The sequence below is a fragment of the Phoenix dactylifera genome, chromosome 11 (genome assembly GCF_009389715.1).
Source record: "Phoenix dactylifera cultivar Barhee BC4 chromosome 11, palm_55x_up_171113_PBpolish2nd_filt_p, whole genome shotgun sequence".
NCBI lineage: Eukaryota > Viridiplantae > Streptophyta > Magnoliopsida > Arecales > Arecaceae > Phoenix > Phoenix dactylifera.
The window spans coordinates 2,025,337-2,041,067 of record NC_052402.1 but is presented as its reverse complement, the minus strand read 5'-3'; the positions used below and the strand labels follow the sequence as shown (position 1 = coordinate 2,041,067).

The 15,731-nt window shown below is 37.5% G+C and overlaps 2 protein-coding genes across 6 annotated transcripts; both read right to left on the bottom strand.

Moving 5' to 3' along the window:
• Nucleotides 1-498: 498 nt before the first annotated feature.
• LOC103719055 lies at nucleotides 499-5,380 on the bottom strand. Its single transcript, XM_008808124.3, has 5 exons — nucleotides 5,008-5,380; nucleotides 2,006-2,089; nucleotides 1,056-1,128; nucleotides 872-927; nucleotides 499-775 (listed from the first exon to the last, which is right to left on the bottom strand). Exons 2-5 carry the CDS (start codon nucleotides 2,077-2,079, stop codon nucleotides 649-651), a joined length of 330 nt encoding a protein of 109 aa, XP_008806346.2. The 5' UTR covers nucleotides 2,080-2,089; nucleotides 5,008-5,380; the 3' UTR covers nucleotides 499-648.
• A 3,330-nt stretch (nucleotides 5,381-8,710) lies between these two features.
• LOC103719030 (putative aminoacrylate hydrolase RutD) lies at nucleotides 8,711-13,243 on the bottom strand. 5 transcript variants are annotated; one of them, XM_008808107.3, is made up of 11 exons: nucleotides 12,984-13,243; nucleotides 12,680-12,890; nucleotides 11,999-12,130; nucleotides 11,713-11,816; nucleotides 11,075-11,170; nucleotides 10,865-10,918; nucleotides 10,187-10,335; nucleotides 9,889-10,006; nucleotides 9,382-9,469; nucleotides 9,065-9,268; nucleotides 8,711-8,939 (listed from the first exon to the last, which is right to left on the bottom strand). In XM_008808107.3, exons 2-10 carry the CDS (start codon nucleotides 12,765-12,767, stop codon nucleotides 9,066-9,068), a joined length of 1,032 nt encoding a protein of 343 aa, XP_008806329.1. In that variant the 5' UTR covers nucleotides 12,768-12,890; nucleotides 12,984-13,243; the 3' UTR covers nucleotides 8,711-8,939; nucleotide 9,065. The 5 variants fall into 5 exon arrangements, with proteins under 5 accessions (XP_008806329.1, XP_008806336.1, XP_008806311.1 ...); XM_008808114.3 differs by having other exon boundaries at nucleotides 11,713-11,813; XM_008808089.3 differs by having other exon boundaries at nucleotides 11,999-12,081.
• Between the last annotated feature and the right edge of the window lie 2,488 nt (nucleotides 13,244-15,731).

Sequence of the window (15,731 nt, the reverse complement as noted above, 5' to 3'; positions counted from 1 at the left end):
ATGCCGGAGATGAAGCACATAAAGAGAAGATTGATGAGGCTTCTGAAAGTCTGATCATCATGAATGCGCATGAAGGGGGAGTTTGGCTAATGACCATCAAAAGCAACTGTGTGATGATCAAAGGTTTGCCAAGTTTCATGTCCTCAATCTGGATAGCAAGAGTAAGTGGTAATGGAAGTAAGTCAACTGAAAAGGTTTCCAGAATCCTTGCTCACCATAACTTTTGCTAAGTTAATTGGACTGCTAAATTGCTGCACAGTAGAAAAAGATATGCCTACTTTTATCCACATAGAAAATTAACTTTCCTTTTGAGCTTCGTATCTTTCCAGCTCATGAATTTATGCTAATGCGTAGTGTTAAATGCTATTGATCAAAGCCACAAGCATTAGCTAAGGTACAACTCAACTTTGTCTATGGGAAAAAAAAAAAAAACAATATCAACACAACTAAAGGTCTACTAAAATTAGAGAATAAGCCACCAAGATATTACGAACTAACTGAAAAGAACGTGCATAGCCAATCCAAGCAGCTGCCATTGATTGAAAAACAATGTACAATATATCAGATTGAGTTTCTAGGAACAACACAAATACAAGAACTGGCTACATTTTCTGTTCCACTTGTGATACAAAATGCTGCTTATTAAAATCATATTTGTTCAGAATTTTTGTTGTTCTGACCAAATTCTTCAATGATTTTTGTGGCAAGAATCATAAGATCCACAAATGCACTATATGATGCACGCAGAAATCTAGCCTCCACTGCCTCAAAGTGCCTGTATAAAATCACAACCTCTTTTTAGTATGACAAGAGAAGACAGAGAACACATGAGAAGAACGGCACTTCAGAAAGAAGGCAAATAGAAACTCACACTTGAAGCTTGCCATCGGAAATGGACACCTGCCTCTTAACCTTGTCTGGCTGCAACTGTAACCAAAACTCAATGTTAAATTATTAAACTCTAGATTTTGTCAAGTTTCTAAATTCAGAAGCATATGTGTTGGTTGGCGAACAAAGAAAACAGAGAAATAAAAAACATTTTGTAATTTTCAGACCTCCTTATCAACTGCTAATGCAGCATAGACAATTGTTGCATGCTCCTTTGATCCATAATCCACTTCAAAATCACTGCTGACAAAGACCTTGATAAGAAAGTTACACAAAAATGGTACCACATTTTCCTATGTACACACACACACACACACACACACACACATATATATAAATTATTTTGAAGATAAGTTATGCATCATTTAGAGAAAATACTGCCTGCCATTTCAAAATAAAATAAACCTAACGAGACTTCAAGTGAAAAGCCTGTTTTCATCTATCTATAGCAAAGGTATTTACCAATTCACATATCAAACCAGTACTATGAAGAAAACATAAATTATTCTGCTACCTATGCTGCTTCATAAATGGTAATAAACATTCACTTACTGAGATAATAGGGTCTAAGATTCTCAACCATATTTAGTTTTTTCACACAATAATCAGATAGAAGTTCAGTGGTATCCAGTAACATGTGTATGCACAAACTGAGATAAAAGTTATGCTCTTTGCATGAAGAAGTTTCCATGGACAACAACACATCACTGTTAATATATCATGGATCAAATTTAAACTTTAACTCTTCTTCAAGAATTAGTCTAATGAAAAAATAAAACCTCAACCTCTAGCACTAAAGAAAGATGAAGCTGTTCAAATTCTTGGCACAGAGACCACCAATATGAAATATGAGACCATAAAACTGAAATTCATAGCATGCTGAGTCTATGCTATTGAAAGACACATGATCCTGAAATCTCAGAAATTGGGTTATGGACACCAAGATTATTCACAAAAGATGCATTAAAGCTATGAAACTTCAAAATCATCAGTGGACAAGCATAAGGATTCAAATCAAATAGAACAAGTAAAAAATTGTTCAAATGTTATGACACAATCAATCCATTTCCTAAATTCCAATCTTGAAAGAGTAATAAGGGAGAAATCAATAACCGACCAGCTGAAATCCCACCCAGAAGGAGCCTGAGATCTCAAATCAACATTGCCAGCATCGGAGACCACAGCATCCATCTTGGCCTCTCTGAAAGCATTACCTCATACATTAGAAAAACCAGAAGAGCAACCTCATGAAAGAAAAGAAAGACAATTCAATGCAATTACATGCAGGGAAACTTTTGCCAGCCAAAACTCTCTCAAAAAACCAAGCTCGAGCAGATTCATTTTTCTTATCAGCGGTGTCTAGTGGAAAGGAAAAGGATCGAGGGCATTGATGGGCAAACAATGGCAATTCCACATACAAAGACAATGTTGATAACTTATAAAAGATAACTTGTGTTCAAATTAAAGAGGAGTAAGAAGTGCAAGCTAGCTTATCAGAAAATGATACTTTGTCATTTATTTATTTATTTATAATATGAAGCTAGAAAATATAATTATAATGAATTTAGAGGAAACATGTTATTACATTCATCAAAGGGCTTCATTGACCATATGGATGCTGGGTTAGTTATCAACATAATATCCCCCATATCCCCCACATGGGCACGAATAGGCTTAAGAGAGGAGACAAGAGAAGTGATAAGTATGAGGGCTTGGGGATATCCCCCATATCCCCCAAAAATTTTGGGATACAAAAATAACTTCTTAGATGGATTTCAACATCCGGAAAAACTTCCTAAGGATTCGATACACAGCACACTAAAATCCTAACCCGAGAGAGAGAGAGAGAGAGAGAGAGAGAGAGAGAGAGAGAGAGAGAGCCGAGTCTATAGAACTTGGCTAGGCTGGCGAGCGGGAGGAGGATAGTGGCGGCCCCATAGAGGGAACAAAGGAGTAGAAGTGGCGGATGCGGTCGAGACAAAGAGGGTAGAAAAGGGGTTTTACCTATTTTTCGTCTTTCGATCAGGGCCATCCATCTTAATCAAAAAAAAATCGACAATTTTACCGGCTGCATTTATAAGGGTTGTGCCAAAGAAAGATATTGATAGTTCCCTGATTGACTTGTAAATTACTTCAAAGTCCCTGTATCCCAAGGTCTATATGAATTCAAGAAGCTATTGACTTCCTATTACACTAATATAAGGTAGAAGGAAAATTCTTCCTCCGTACACATTTAAAAGTTTATTGAGTCTACAACTACCGATTTGGCAATTCAATAATTAATTGAATTTTATATTTAGCAAAAATTCCACAAATTGCATCAATTCCCTGTTACCACATGACAACAAATTATTTATGTGGATAATACAGGAGCTCTGCAGTATTACTCAGAATAAGATTATTCATAATATCATGTTTTAGATGATAATATATTGCTTACAAAATTCTATTTTACAAGCTTCACATAAAGTCAAGAAGGCAGATAGCTAATAACTAATCTTGAGGAAAAAATATGCATAGGTCCCCATTTGACTAATAAAATTACTTACAAATTTTTATTTTACAAACGTCACATAAAATTTATAGCTCTTGGCAACTTCGTACTGTAAATGTCAAAGTTCTTAAAAAGATAATTATTCATAATCCGTAATTGAATATTGAATTATTTTTTAAATCGAGTTCCCATCTTCCCACTTGGCATTGACTTGTCTACCCACATCAAAGTTGTGCCCATCCTTACCCTTTCTCTCAGCACACTAGTTCACACATTGCACATATCAAATATTAGTTTATTATATCAAATAAAACATTAGAGTTAAACCATGTGAAGACCGACTTCAGAAACAGTAAAATCTCCGTGTATATTTACATTTTGTTCGGATGTTTAACTTGGTGGAAGTATGATAGAGGGGCCTCACTTCAAATAGTCGATAGGAAAACCAACCAAAGCATATGGCTTACAATATCGAATAGCAACGACCCTATATTATTCTCCTCATGTGCAACACAAGTGCTGAATGTTAGTATAATATCCAGCAATATTTTTAAAACCGAAGAGAACAGCGAACCGGCAAGCTTTCAAATTCCGGGGTCAACTGGCCAGTCCGACCAATGACATCAGCCCAATGTTGTGATTATAGTTTATTTTTCAAAAAAATTAAAAATAAATAAAGAAAGAAAATTCTCAAAAAATAGGAAAAAATAGCAAAGATAAAAATACAAGGAAGAATTCAAATATTGTGGATCAAATTATCTATCATAGGATCGGAACATAAGTCCCAGTATTAGAAAGGATCTAATAGACCATGGAATCAACATCAAATCTGAATTTCATTTGTCTTTGTGGAGCATAACATGATACAGAGTTATATCTTAATAGCAAGCATGATAGTGTGACTGCTGCATCCTCTAAGGCTACAACAACATGACCAATTACAATTTACAAGATAGAACACATAAGGTATTGATCAATATGTCATTGTATTACCACTAAATTTCATACTTTGGCCCCAGTCAATCATTGGATTTGGTAAATGTCACTTGAATCTGATCATGTATAAGAAATGAATAGGACCGGGAGTGAGAAGAGGCAAAGCGACAGACACATATAAAGAGATCTTGGGGAAAAGAGTCGCTTGATTTGTTTCAGTCTCAAATCTAAAAGCTAACAAGAGATGAAACAGATATGATGTCCAAGAAGACATAATACTCGCAAAGTTCAAGAGCGGCTTAATTTGTTTTATTCTCGAATCTAGAAGCTAACAAGAGATGAAACAGATATGATGCCCAAGAAGACATGAAGCTCGCAGAGCCCCATTGAAAGCATGACATCATATTCTATAGCTGTAAAGATAACCGATGGTAGATTATATGGTAATGAAACTCTCCAAAGCAGCACAGCAGGAGGGTTGTTTTTTTTTTTTTCCTCCTTCATGACTCCGCTTTTTAGGGAGGATTCTGTTTGAATTTCAGCTCATCTACCAAGTCCGATCAGACTGAGTTTAGGCCGTTTGCAACTCTGTTCAAGGATTTGACAATCTAGCCGATAACGTGAGAAAAAGGAAAAAAAAAAAAGGAAGAAGGGGAAGGGGGAACGAGAGAAACATAGAGGAGCCTTACCGATAACGCCGTAAGATTTGGGAGTAGTGTGATGAAACCACTTTCACGGCGAGCGGCGGTGAGTTTGAGGCGTCCTCTTCGAAGTCAACTGGGACCGCAAGCTTCTGGTCCGGCAAGGCGGCCGGGACCGCGAGCGAGGGTTGATGCAGGGAAAGAAAACAGAGGTGGGGGAGATAGAGAGCAGGGGTGACCGGTGGGTGGAGGCTGGGAGGTTTGAAGCCGATTTCGGCCACCGATCGGGCGGTGGATTCCGGCGATAGAGGGGACAGAGGGAGAGATCAAGAGAGCTTCGGGAGGAGCCGAGGAGGTCGGAGATTACTCGAAGGAGGGAGGACCGGAGGTGGAATTAGGGTTTGGCCCGTTAGGGGCCCGTTTATTTCATTTGTCGATTAGGTCAGCCCTGGGAGAATGAATATTTTTTTTTTTTTTGCATGAATGTTTTTCTAAAATTAATATTTACGCTAAAACACTTAGTTTGCTATTTTATTTTTTTAAATTATATTATATATATATATATATATATATATATATATATATATATATATATATATATATATATATATATATCCACACTATCTAACATTATTAGATTAATAATTTCAAATTAAAATAACTAAAATATTTTTATTTGGTAGATGTAAAAAAAATATTTATAAGGCAATCACGATGAAAAAAAATGATCTCAAAATTTTATTTATTTTTAATTAAAATAAAACATGGTTTTATTAAAAAACGGTTAAATTAGAGGCATTTGTGCGAAAACAATGTTTTATGAAGGTATAAATATAAATATAAATTTTAAGAAGGTATTAGGCATTATCAAACAAGAGCATGAGTAAAACTTTATCGAGGAGCAGGCTTATGCACCTTGGACTTCTTGAATAGCTAGGTGAACATCTACAGCAGTGCATAGGACGATGTTGAAGTATCGAGGAAGAAGCTTAACTTAGCATTATAGAGTAAGCAACCGGCCATTAGATCAAAAATCTTTTTTTCCTCCCATGCCAAGCTACTTGGGCTCTGGGCTTATGCAATTACATTGACTAACTATGGATAAGTTCGGTTCCCCCACCATAGCATCTCTTCAGCCACAAAAAAGTTGATGACCTGATGATAGGGGAGCTGGCGACCGAAGCCCTGGTGAACGATGGTCGTAACTATAACGGTCCTAAGGTAACAAATATTTTTGTTGGATGAGTTTTGACCTGCACGAGGCACGAAAGGCGTAACAATCCTACAAATATAAATTTTTAGAAAGGTGTTTATGCAAAAAAATTCTAATTTTTTTTAAAAAAAACTAAGTCCGTGAGAATCGGACCGGTCTGATTGGTTCGTCCGATTTTTTCAAGTTTGACCTTTTTGACCAAATTTAAGATACGCTTTGACTCGGACCGGACAGACTAACGGTTTCCCGTTCAACCGGTCGAACAGGCAGGTCCAGTCCGGTTTTATCCAGGCGCGGGGTGGATTTGGAATGCCCCAGTAATCCATGAGCAACGCGCAGGATAACGAGAAATCCCACGGTGGAACAACCGAGCACGCAAAGGGCAGGGGAATTATTCGACGAATGTCCCGTGAGAGTCCGGAATAATACTTCCGTCAAGGGAATCTACTATGCCGGGTTTTATGATACCAAGCGTGACATCTTCCTCCCTCGTCCTGTCCTCCACCCTGGCTATGCTTTCTCCTGCTGCAGTCTCTCTGAAGTCCGGAGTCTCTTCACAGGCTGATCATCACACAAATAAAGAAGAATTTGTGTAAGAGTTTAATATCTTTTCTCCCCCATTTTATTTTCTTTTATATTTCAGACAAGTTCATTATAGTTTCTTTCTGGAAATTTTTTAACATTTCATTGGGTTAGCGTGATTGATTATCTTAGAACAACGATTTGCTGTCTTGCTCTTCATTTCGTGCTAGCATGTGTTTTTTGATTAGCAAATGCTTCCAGGTTTTTTGAACGGTAGAGTGATTTGAGTGATGTTAAGCATGTGCCTGTCCCTCTCTTTTATCTCCTAAGTCATAAGGTTTGGATTTAGGGTCTCAATGCCCAAGCAGGAGTAGATTTCTTGCATAATATTACTAAGCATCACTTCCAATTTTCAGTTTTTAATTTTTTAAAAAATTAAACTTATTTTTTTTAAAAAAATAAAATTTATTTGGTAGCTGCATGGATTGCACTTCACAACAATGGTGGCAATAACAGCCGGAGGTGGCTCATGTAGTACCTAATAGGGGTGGCGTGGGGCGGCAGAGGGCAACGAAGGTGACCGCCATGATGGCGGTCACAAGCAATTTTGGTTTTCAAAGCTTTAAAAATGAAATTCTTTGGTCCTAAGAAAAAAAGGTACTGAATATAAATATTAGATTACAAACACTGTTTCTGATTTTATATTTTTTAAAAATAATAAAAATTTAAAACTGAAAATGATGTCAAACAGGACCTTATCGAAGCAAAAGCTATGTGGGACAATAGAAGTACTCTATCTAATTTGTAGAAAATTTTTCTCATTATTGAGCACCATAACATTTTTTTTAAGAGAAATAAAACGTCCCTTCTCCTGTAAGATTGAATAGTTTCTGAATATTCTCGACTTTTAATTCCAAGAAGTGGGAACTGATATAGGTACCAATGTCTTGATTCTCTATTATAGCCACTGCATCGGAAGCCACAACAATGAAGAATTCATTGAATGGTATATCCTATCCGATTGCCATTTCTTGGCTTATGCACCGAATCCAGTTTTTTGCATTCCATGTTTTGTCGTCCACCGAGGTTAAAGTAACTTATAGTCGCCCATTTGTTGGTATGCTTGTATCCACGAACTCAAGTCCTAGTAGGACATCCCACGGGACATCAGGACGAGGTACCATTTTGAGTATTGAGTTTCGTTATCATTCCAACATTTTGTTTGGTGCGCTTTAGGACATCTTCCATTCTAAATGTCAGGATGGAGCGGGACAAAACGCCGCATCTCGTTTCATAGAAAAATCGGGACAACTCCATCCTATATGGGATATAAAAAAGTTAATTGTATCTGTAAGAAGTATAGGAATTTTTGAAGATTTTGTGAACATTGAATATTAGGATACCTTTTGGAAGTCGATTCGGCTATTACGTATAACAATACCCAAATTAGGACAGCAGTGCACTCCCTTTGGAAGTATAATGGATTAAGTATATTGGATTATGGTGCACAGAAATTTTGTTGCATAGTTTCGACACTCTGTAAGTGCCATCCTTTTGTTGCATGCTATGGCATTCAGACACTTCCTTGCTTGGATCATATCCATAAGATATCCTGCTCGAATACAAAAGATACGTTCATTTGCCTGAATTGTTCGTGTTGCAAAGATTACCTGGGTGGTGGCTGAGCCAGAGTAGGAATCTCCGCTTTTAGATATGAAATATAAACATTCATCCAAAAATTTATTGTGCTATCCTTCTGAAGGCTTCAATTTATGTTTTCGAACCTTGTATAGAATATCATATGATTTAGATTTAGTGAGAGCTCACCGAACCTCCTTTATCACTTTTGTTCTTATAATACTGAAAGAGTAAAAAAGGAGTGCCTACATGGGAAGCATCTGTGGATGATGGAAAATCCTGTAGCTTGGGTTACTACAAGATAACTGCGAACGATGTGAAAATGAGGAGCAACTTGCAATTTCAAATGCAAGTCAATCTTTAAATAGCTTTTCATCCTTAGTGCATCAAATAGCATGTAATTTTGCATTCCATGAACGAAAAAGTATACATACAGAGAATAAAAATGGTACAGCAATAGACACCTGTTGGAATTTATTCCAGAATACATACAATAGCTCTTTTTTGATTGAAAGAATACATAGCAGATGCAAAAAAAACTGCTATTCCGAAGGACAACACCCTTGTGAAGGTAAGGAAGTAGATTAAGAACAGAATCTTCTTGTACCTGACCCATTTTGAGAACATGCTTACCAAAGTGAGAATGAGGATTCAAATTCAAGTTTTAGATATATCATGAATACAGATTGAAGCAAAAGAAATAGAAGTTCATATTGTTCATCACAGTTTTACCTTACGAATCGGAGGCTGCAACTCTGACAGGCTTCATAATTCTGAGAACATTTCTCATGTGCTGAAATCCCATCAAAAATACCCCAATGAAGTAAAGGAAGCTAAGTTGTACCTTCCCTAATAAGTGGTACACAGCTACCAGTCCACTTGCTCCTTCATTGCTCTTTACACTTGGTGACATTGGCATCCCCAACACGAGCCACCCTGTTAAAAAAATGAAAAACCAGTTATATAAAATGTCAAATATGAGATGGTATATATACTCGATGCTATTGATTGGCACTGGCATAAAAATATGCTTGTTGCTGTGATCTTACCGGATGCTTCCTCTGGCAAGTATGACCAATCCTCTGGTCTGAGCTTAGATTTTGAAGCCTTTATCAGTTCCTTAAGAGCTTGATTAACCTGAAGGTGTAGCATTAATTCTGAGATTTGTTGAGCATTGATAATATCTAGTCATGGATCTTCTACATGCAATAGATGATGCTTGACAGTCTTAACTTTTTATAGAATTAGGGAATTCATATACCTATGTTCTTAAGTTCATTACTGATGTTTTCAGATGTACCTATTGTTTGTTTGCAAGCCCAAGTGCAATGCTCGATGTCTTGAAGGATATCCTACTTGCATATATTATTTTCTTGCTCAGGTAGCTGTTACATGCTAAGCTCAAGATTGACATACAGAGTTTCCAATTCTATCATAATCACATTGTCATCACTATGAATTTTATTCAATTATTTGACTGGTATCTGAATGTCAAAGCTCCCAATGGATGATATCTAGGAAATGCCACTAATTTTTTATTTCTAAATATTGCATACCTCTTCTGGTCTTTCATGGCTCACTAAATGTCCGCCATGAAGTTCTACCATTCTTGCAGCTGGGTGCAGCTTCTCTGCAAGTCTCCTTGCATGATTTAATTGAGCAATGATATCATCCCTATCAAAATTTTGAGTTGTAAAATCAGTCTCCTATACTACTGACCAATAGCAGGCTGGTTGCTGGCAGGTGTGCGTGTGTGTGGGTGAATATCTGTGTGTACATGAGAGAAAGGGGGGGGGGGGGGGGTGACGGCGGGAGTGTGTCATCAGTCTTCATTGATCGAGTATGAGTACCAACCTTCCATGAATCACTGAGACCAGAAACCCAGATGAACGAATTGTGTCAAGTTCCTTTGGTGTCATCTTGTGTGTCCAGCATGCATTAATTTGGCCTTCAAAACCGGAGTTTGATTGCATACCTGTTGATGATATGGCCTTCACATATTCCTGTAGCAACCAAAGTTCATACTAGTTAGCATCAAAACAAATGGGCAGACCCAGTAATAAAAGCATACAAACAGTAATGAAAGCAAATAAACTGTCCGCTCTGTCTGAGAGAACCAGAGACATTTAAGCAGTATTTGCAGTATAGAAGAAATAGTTAATCTTGACAACATTGGTCTCATGGGTAAAGCTTTCAAACAGAGCATATGTATAAAGGAGATGCAAAGAAGTTTCCATCCTAAAACAAAACCTCACATTTTGAGTCTGAGCATTGGTGATTTTGGCCGTTTCTTTTTGTTCCATTGTTATGCTTCTATATTAGGAAAACGTTATCATGTACATGTTTCATTTTCAACAACAATGCCGGCATTATCACCAAGAAGACATTAAATGGCCTTGAACACTGAAGAATCTTTTCCAATAGTAAGTAATCTCAAGATGAGGGGAGCAAGGAGGTAAAAATTTCAGAGTGAAACTTGGTAGCACTGATATGGCTGGCTTCAGATTTTATCTATCCACTAATGCCGCTTACCTGATAAAGAATTTTCCTTCGTGTGCATGATCCAACATATTCATCTAGATATTCCTGTTGATAAAACACAATGTGAAAAAGTTAGCAACTAATTTGTTTTTGAATGTCTTAGGAAAGTTTAAAAATCTAATTAGGCTCCATTAGACAGTTATTTAATCTTTTAGGTGAAGAAAGTGCATGAAAAAGGGGGAAAAGTCTATGTTGACCAACCTTAGTGTAATGTGCTTCTAAGTCAACCAGAGCTCTTTGCTCTGGAGTCTTTGCTCTTAAGAAACGAAATGTAAGGGATATCATTTGGCGATCAATCTGCAGAGAAAAAAATAGTCATAGCATAAACAAACTCTGAATGAACTGATAATTATAAAACCACTAAAAAAGTTGGAGCAAATCTTAGCGCAAAAAAAAAAGCTGGAGCAAAAGGAAATTGAGGTATAAGACTTAGTAAAACAGTTGTCATGAAACAATGCATTTGAACTCTCGAACATGCCTTTGAAGGTAAAGGAATCTATATGAAGCTTCCATTTAAAGATTGAATTCATATATGAAACAGCATATATTTTTTTGCTCTCTCTCTTTTTTGGCATCAAGATTAAACAAAGTGGCATGCCAAATCCCTTGATATCCATGAAAAAAGGGAACTTCAAAAAATAACAAAAAAGGCACAGGCAAATCCCCAACCTCAGGGAAGAAATGGAAATCAGAGGAAAGAAACTGCATTAACCGACAGTGCTCATTTGTGATACATAACAGAAGGTTCCCTATAACATCCTTATCATAAGTACATAGTTGAGAAGTTTTCAGTATTGAGATGGACTTGTATTCTTGAATTAATGCATTTCTTAGAATACCTTTGGAAAACACTCAAATCCACCACCAGTAGCATTGAGCAAAGCCAAGGAGCATAACCTCTCTGGTGCTATTGCTGCCAACTTGCAAGCTATCATAGCTCCTGCTTTTAATCAACAACACAATAGTGGATAACAAGGAAAATTAGGCTAACAAATGACAAAAACAACATTATATAAATCAAGCGAACCCTCTCTCCATTTTCCATACTAGCAACACAATAGAATAGACCCAAGTCATTCATTAAGAACCAAGAGCTGTAAAAAGAGAGGAAAAGAACCAACTCACCCATTGAATGACCAAAGACATGAGCTTTTTTCCAGCCTAAATGATCCAATAGAGCCAAGGCATCTTTGGCCATGATAGTTGTTCTGGACCCCATCAAACGCAGCACATCAGTGTCTTCCCATAAATCAAATGCTAGCCATGAAATTTAAGTGTTTCAACACACACGCACAAAAAAAAATAATAATAATGTACGTTGCCAACTATTAGTCCTCTTAAATATCAAAATTCTAAAGTAAATTATTTGTAACTATTTTGTTGGATAAGCTGCATTTGATCTTGTGATCATATGCTTGCAAGACGCAAACAGATCTGATGAGCAGAAATTGATACAGATTTTACAAACTAGGCATCGGTTGCAATTTCTGTTTCATAATTTTTTTTTAAGAAAATATTGCATTAATATTTTTTTTGTCTCAATTAATATGAAAACAAAGTCGAATACAATTATCCAGATCTAAATTAGCTGGAAATGGCTTTCCAGCTATAACAATTTCATCAGATGACAAAACAAAACAAAAAAAAGGAAAAATCCTTCTCTCCTTTCAAAACATCAAAAGAAAAAAAATACTAATTTAACAAAGAATCCAAAATTGGGCCAAATTTCCGGATGGGAAAAGTTGTTCTTTTTAGCCAGCAAAGAAGAACGAAAATTTTAAGACATAAGAGAAATAGGTAGCTCACGTGCATTCGGATTTCTTCGTGGGCACAGAGCTCCGCCCCATCCCACGATTATCAAAGCAGCACACCTCGATCCCCTCGTCCTCCTCATCCGGGCTGTCCGTTCCCCCACCGCCGGCCGCCGGCGCCTCCTCCTCCTCCTCGTCGTTGGGCTTCACCGTCCCCGTCAACCCCTTTATCTGCGGCTCCCATGAATCATGCGTCGCCGCCAATCCTGCACCCAAAATTCCCCTCAAAATCCAATTTTTAAGGGAAAAATCGATAAACCAACCTAAAAATTAAAAAAAATGGGAAAAAAAATCCTTACCGATAATGAGGAGAACTTTGTTACTCCCATGGCCGTGTCTCCTATAAAAAATCCTCATCGCATTCCCTTCTCCTCTCGATTTGCCAACTTCGCAAAACGGCATTTTCCCCTCAATTTTACCGAAATAAATATTCTTTTTCTTCGATAAAACTATCAGAAAACAATCTATTTGTCGATAAACTGCAGTAATGGTGAAAAAAAATATATATCGGAATTGGGAAAGGGGGACGAAATACACGGCTAGGTTCTGTGTAGAGGCGGAGGAGAAGCTCCGAGGCGTGTATTTAAAGGCTGGGGGAGGAAGACACGTAGATGGATTTGGGCGGGTCGGACCCACGTCATCCGATCGGTCGGCTGTCAAACCTGGCGGGTCTCGCCTTGCCCTGTCGCATCATCGCCCGGTGAAACCATCGCGGGGTCCACCGTTAGATCAATGGACCAACCCTTGGTTCCTCTTTTTGCTTCTTTTCCTTTTTTTTGGCCTTTTTTTTGGGGGGGGGGGGGGGGGGGGGGGGGGGGGGGGTGCACGAGAAATCTTATGACTGACTTTTGGTTGAGTTAGAGATTAATTTAGATTTCATCAATCTGGTCAGCGGTTTGTATGTTATAGATTTAGTGCTCTGTTCAACAATTGGTCAACCATGGCATTAGAATGTATTGTCTGGATAGTAAACAATGCCAAATCAAACGAACTGAGTCGTTGTAGCCTTTCAGTGATGATAAAATAGGTTGACAAGGAGCCAATTCAACATTGAAAGAGTCTTCCATATTTAGTAGACTTTAAATTTAAATTTGATGATAGTAATTATAAGAAAATTAATCATGTATCGTAATCAAATAATTTCATGTATTGAATAGGAGATGCCATACATGCGCATACCAACTATTGCAAATAAAAAAAAAAATTGTGACATACTAAGCACGATTTTAAAAAAATCATGAATATATGATTCGATGCATCCTACTAAAATTCTAATAATTCTCTTACCAATTGTTGAAAAATTTAGCATCGACGGATTTTAGGAACTTAAATCGCGATGAGATGTAAGCCGGTAACTCCAACAAAGTTGGACACAACTTGCAATATGAAATGTTAACTAGAGAAAAAAAAAAAAGAACTCCATGTGAAATTGTTCTTTCTTATTCTTAATTAAAAAAAATTGTATTTTGCTGAAAGGAACCGAAACTAGGATGTTCTATCTTTTGATCTAATTTAGAATATGCAAAGTTTCTGGAGAAATCCCGGTCCACAAAAGCCAATTCGTACCATTTATCATGGAGATTAATTTGTAAAGAAGTGCCGGCCACGGACGTGGACGTACGGCGTGGCCTCAGCTTCCCTGTTGGCCTAATTAATATAATTTAAGAAACGAGAAGAAGGAAGGGTCGAAAGGGACCTCAACCGGTTCCCACTAGCCGGAAAAATAAGAGGAGGGGACCTCAGAGTGTGTTCTTTTGTTAGTGAAAATGAAATAGCCATATCCATCACCCTCAGGAGCAGAGTGATCTGGCGACACGATGCCAAGACTGGGGGATAATGGCTCAATTTCATGTATCCACATTATGTCAAATGAGCTATGTCTTAAATAGTTGAATGGTCACATTTAAATGCTCATGATCTTGGAGGATTTTCGAAAAAAATGAGTTGTTCCAGGCAAGATAAGTGAACAAGTTCAGATCCTCAATTATTCGGGATCGAGCTGTCATCCCCAAATCATAGTTGTCTGTGTATATAGTATGCGCGTACAACATAAGATGTATTCAAGTGCTCTCTCTCTTTATCTATCTATCCATCCATCTATCTACATACGTACATATACATGTACATATAGTGTGCATGGATACATGTGGATGGTCATGTTGGGAAAATTAGAAATTTTCAGTCTAAAATAAAGAGGATCCTGACTCCAATACAAATGCCAAAAGATGTTTCAGCTGTTTGTAGGAATTTCTGCGCGAGCATTTATAAGCACATGACATACAAATTCTAACATTGCAGAAAATCATTTATATTACGTACCTAAAGAACTTTATATTTCATACTTTTTTAAGTGAAAATTGTGTTTTTGATTTCTATTCCAATGGATGTCAGAAATTTTTTGAATTCACGGCAGCACTAAATAGCATAAATATAGATGGCTTACATTATTGTTGTCAGGTAGATAAGGTTTCGGATACAATTCTATGTGGGAAGAAGACAGAAAAAGTATCTAGTATCGGGTGGTTGGATTGATGATATCCAAAATCAGGGTCACTATCTGAAGAAAAATTATAACCCATACTGCGTGTTTCACGTGGCCTCGTTCCTGTAGGCCTCATCAAATACTCATCTCGATGCAACACTACAGAAATAAGTGGTTGTGACCATTTGCATGTATGGCCACGTGGTGCATGGATTGTAGGATATAATTTCTCCTCATCAAATACTCATCTCGGTGCAACACTACAGAAATAAGTGGTTGTGATCATTTGCGTGTATCGCCACGTGGTGCATGGATTGTAGGGTATAATTTCTTCCATCGAAGATAATGTTCATAGCAATCTCCGTGACTTTCTCGTCCCAATCTCCATTATCAAGACAGACAAAGCCGAGCCATTCCGTGGCTACCAATTGACACCTAAATATAAGAAAAGTTCTGCTTGCTGTGAGAGGCCAGGCAGTGAGCCAATCTCGCCACACAGCCAAAACCCTGCCCTGCATTCAGATAGAAAGCATATTGGAACACCTGCTGTGTGTTTTGGCAGGTA

Coding starts and splice junctions, on each gene's coding strand:
- LOC103719030 (XM_008808089.3), bottom strand. CDS start 13,086: ATGCCGTTTTGCGAAGTTGGCAAATCGAGAGGAGAAGGGAATGCGATG. Junction 12,891..12,983: donor CAAAGTTCTCCTCATTATCG/GTAAGGATTTTT, acceptor TTTTGGGTGCAG/GATTGGCGGCGACGCATGAT. Junction 10,919..11,074: donor TAGAAGCACATTACACTAAG/GTTGGTCAACAT, acceptor TTTTATCAACAG/GAATATCTAGATGAATATGT.
- LOC103719055 (XM_008808124.3), bottom strand. CDS start 2,079: ATGGATGCTGTGGTCTCCGATGCTGGCAATGTTGATTTGAGATCTCAG. Junction 1,129..2,005: donor TCTGGGTGGGATTTCAGCTG/GTCGGTTATTGA, acceptor CTTTGTCAGCAG/TGATTTTGAAGTGGATTATG. Junction 776..871: donor TCCGATGGCAAGCTTCAAGT/GTGAGTTTCTAT, acceptor GATTTTATACAG/GCACTTTGAGGCAGTGGAGG.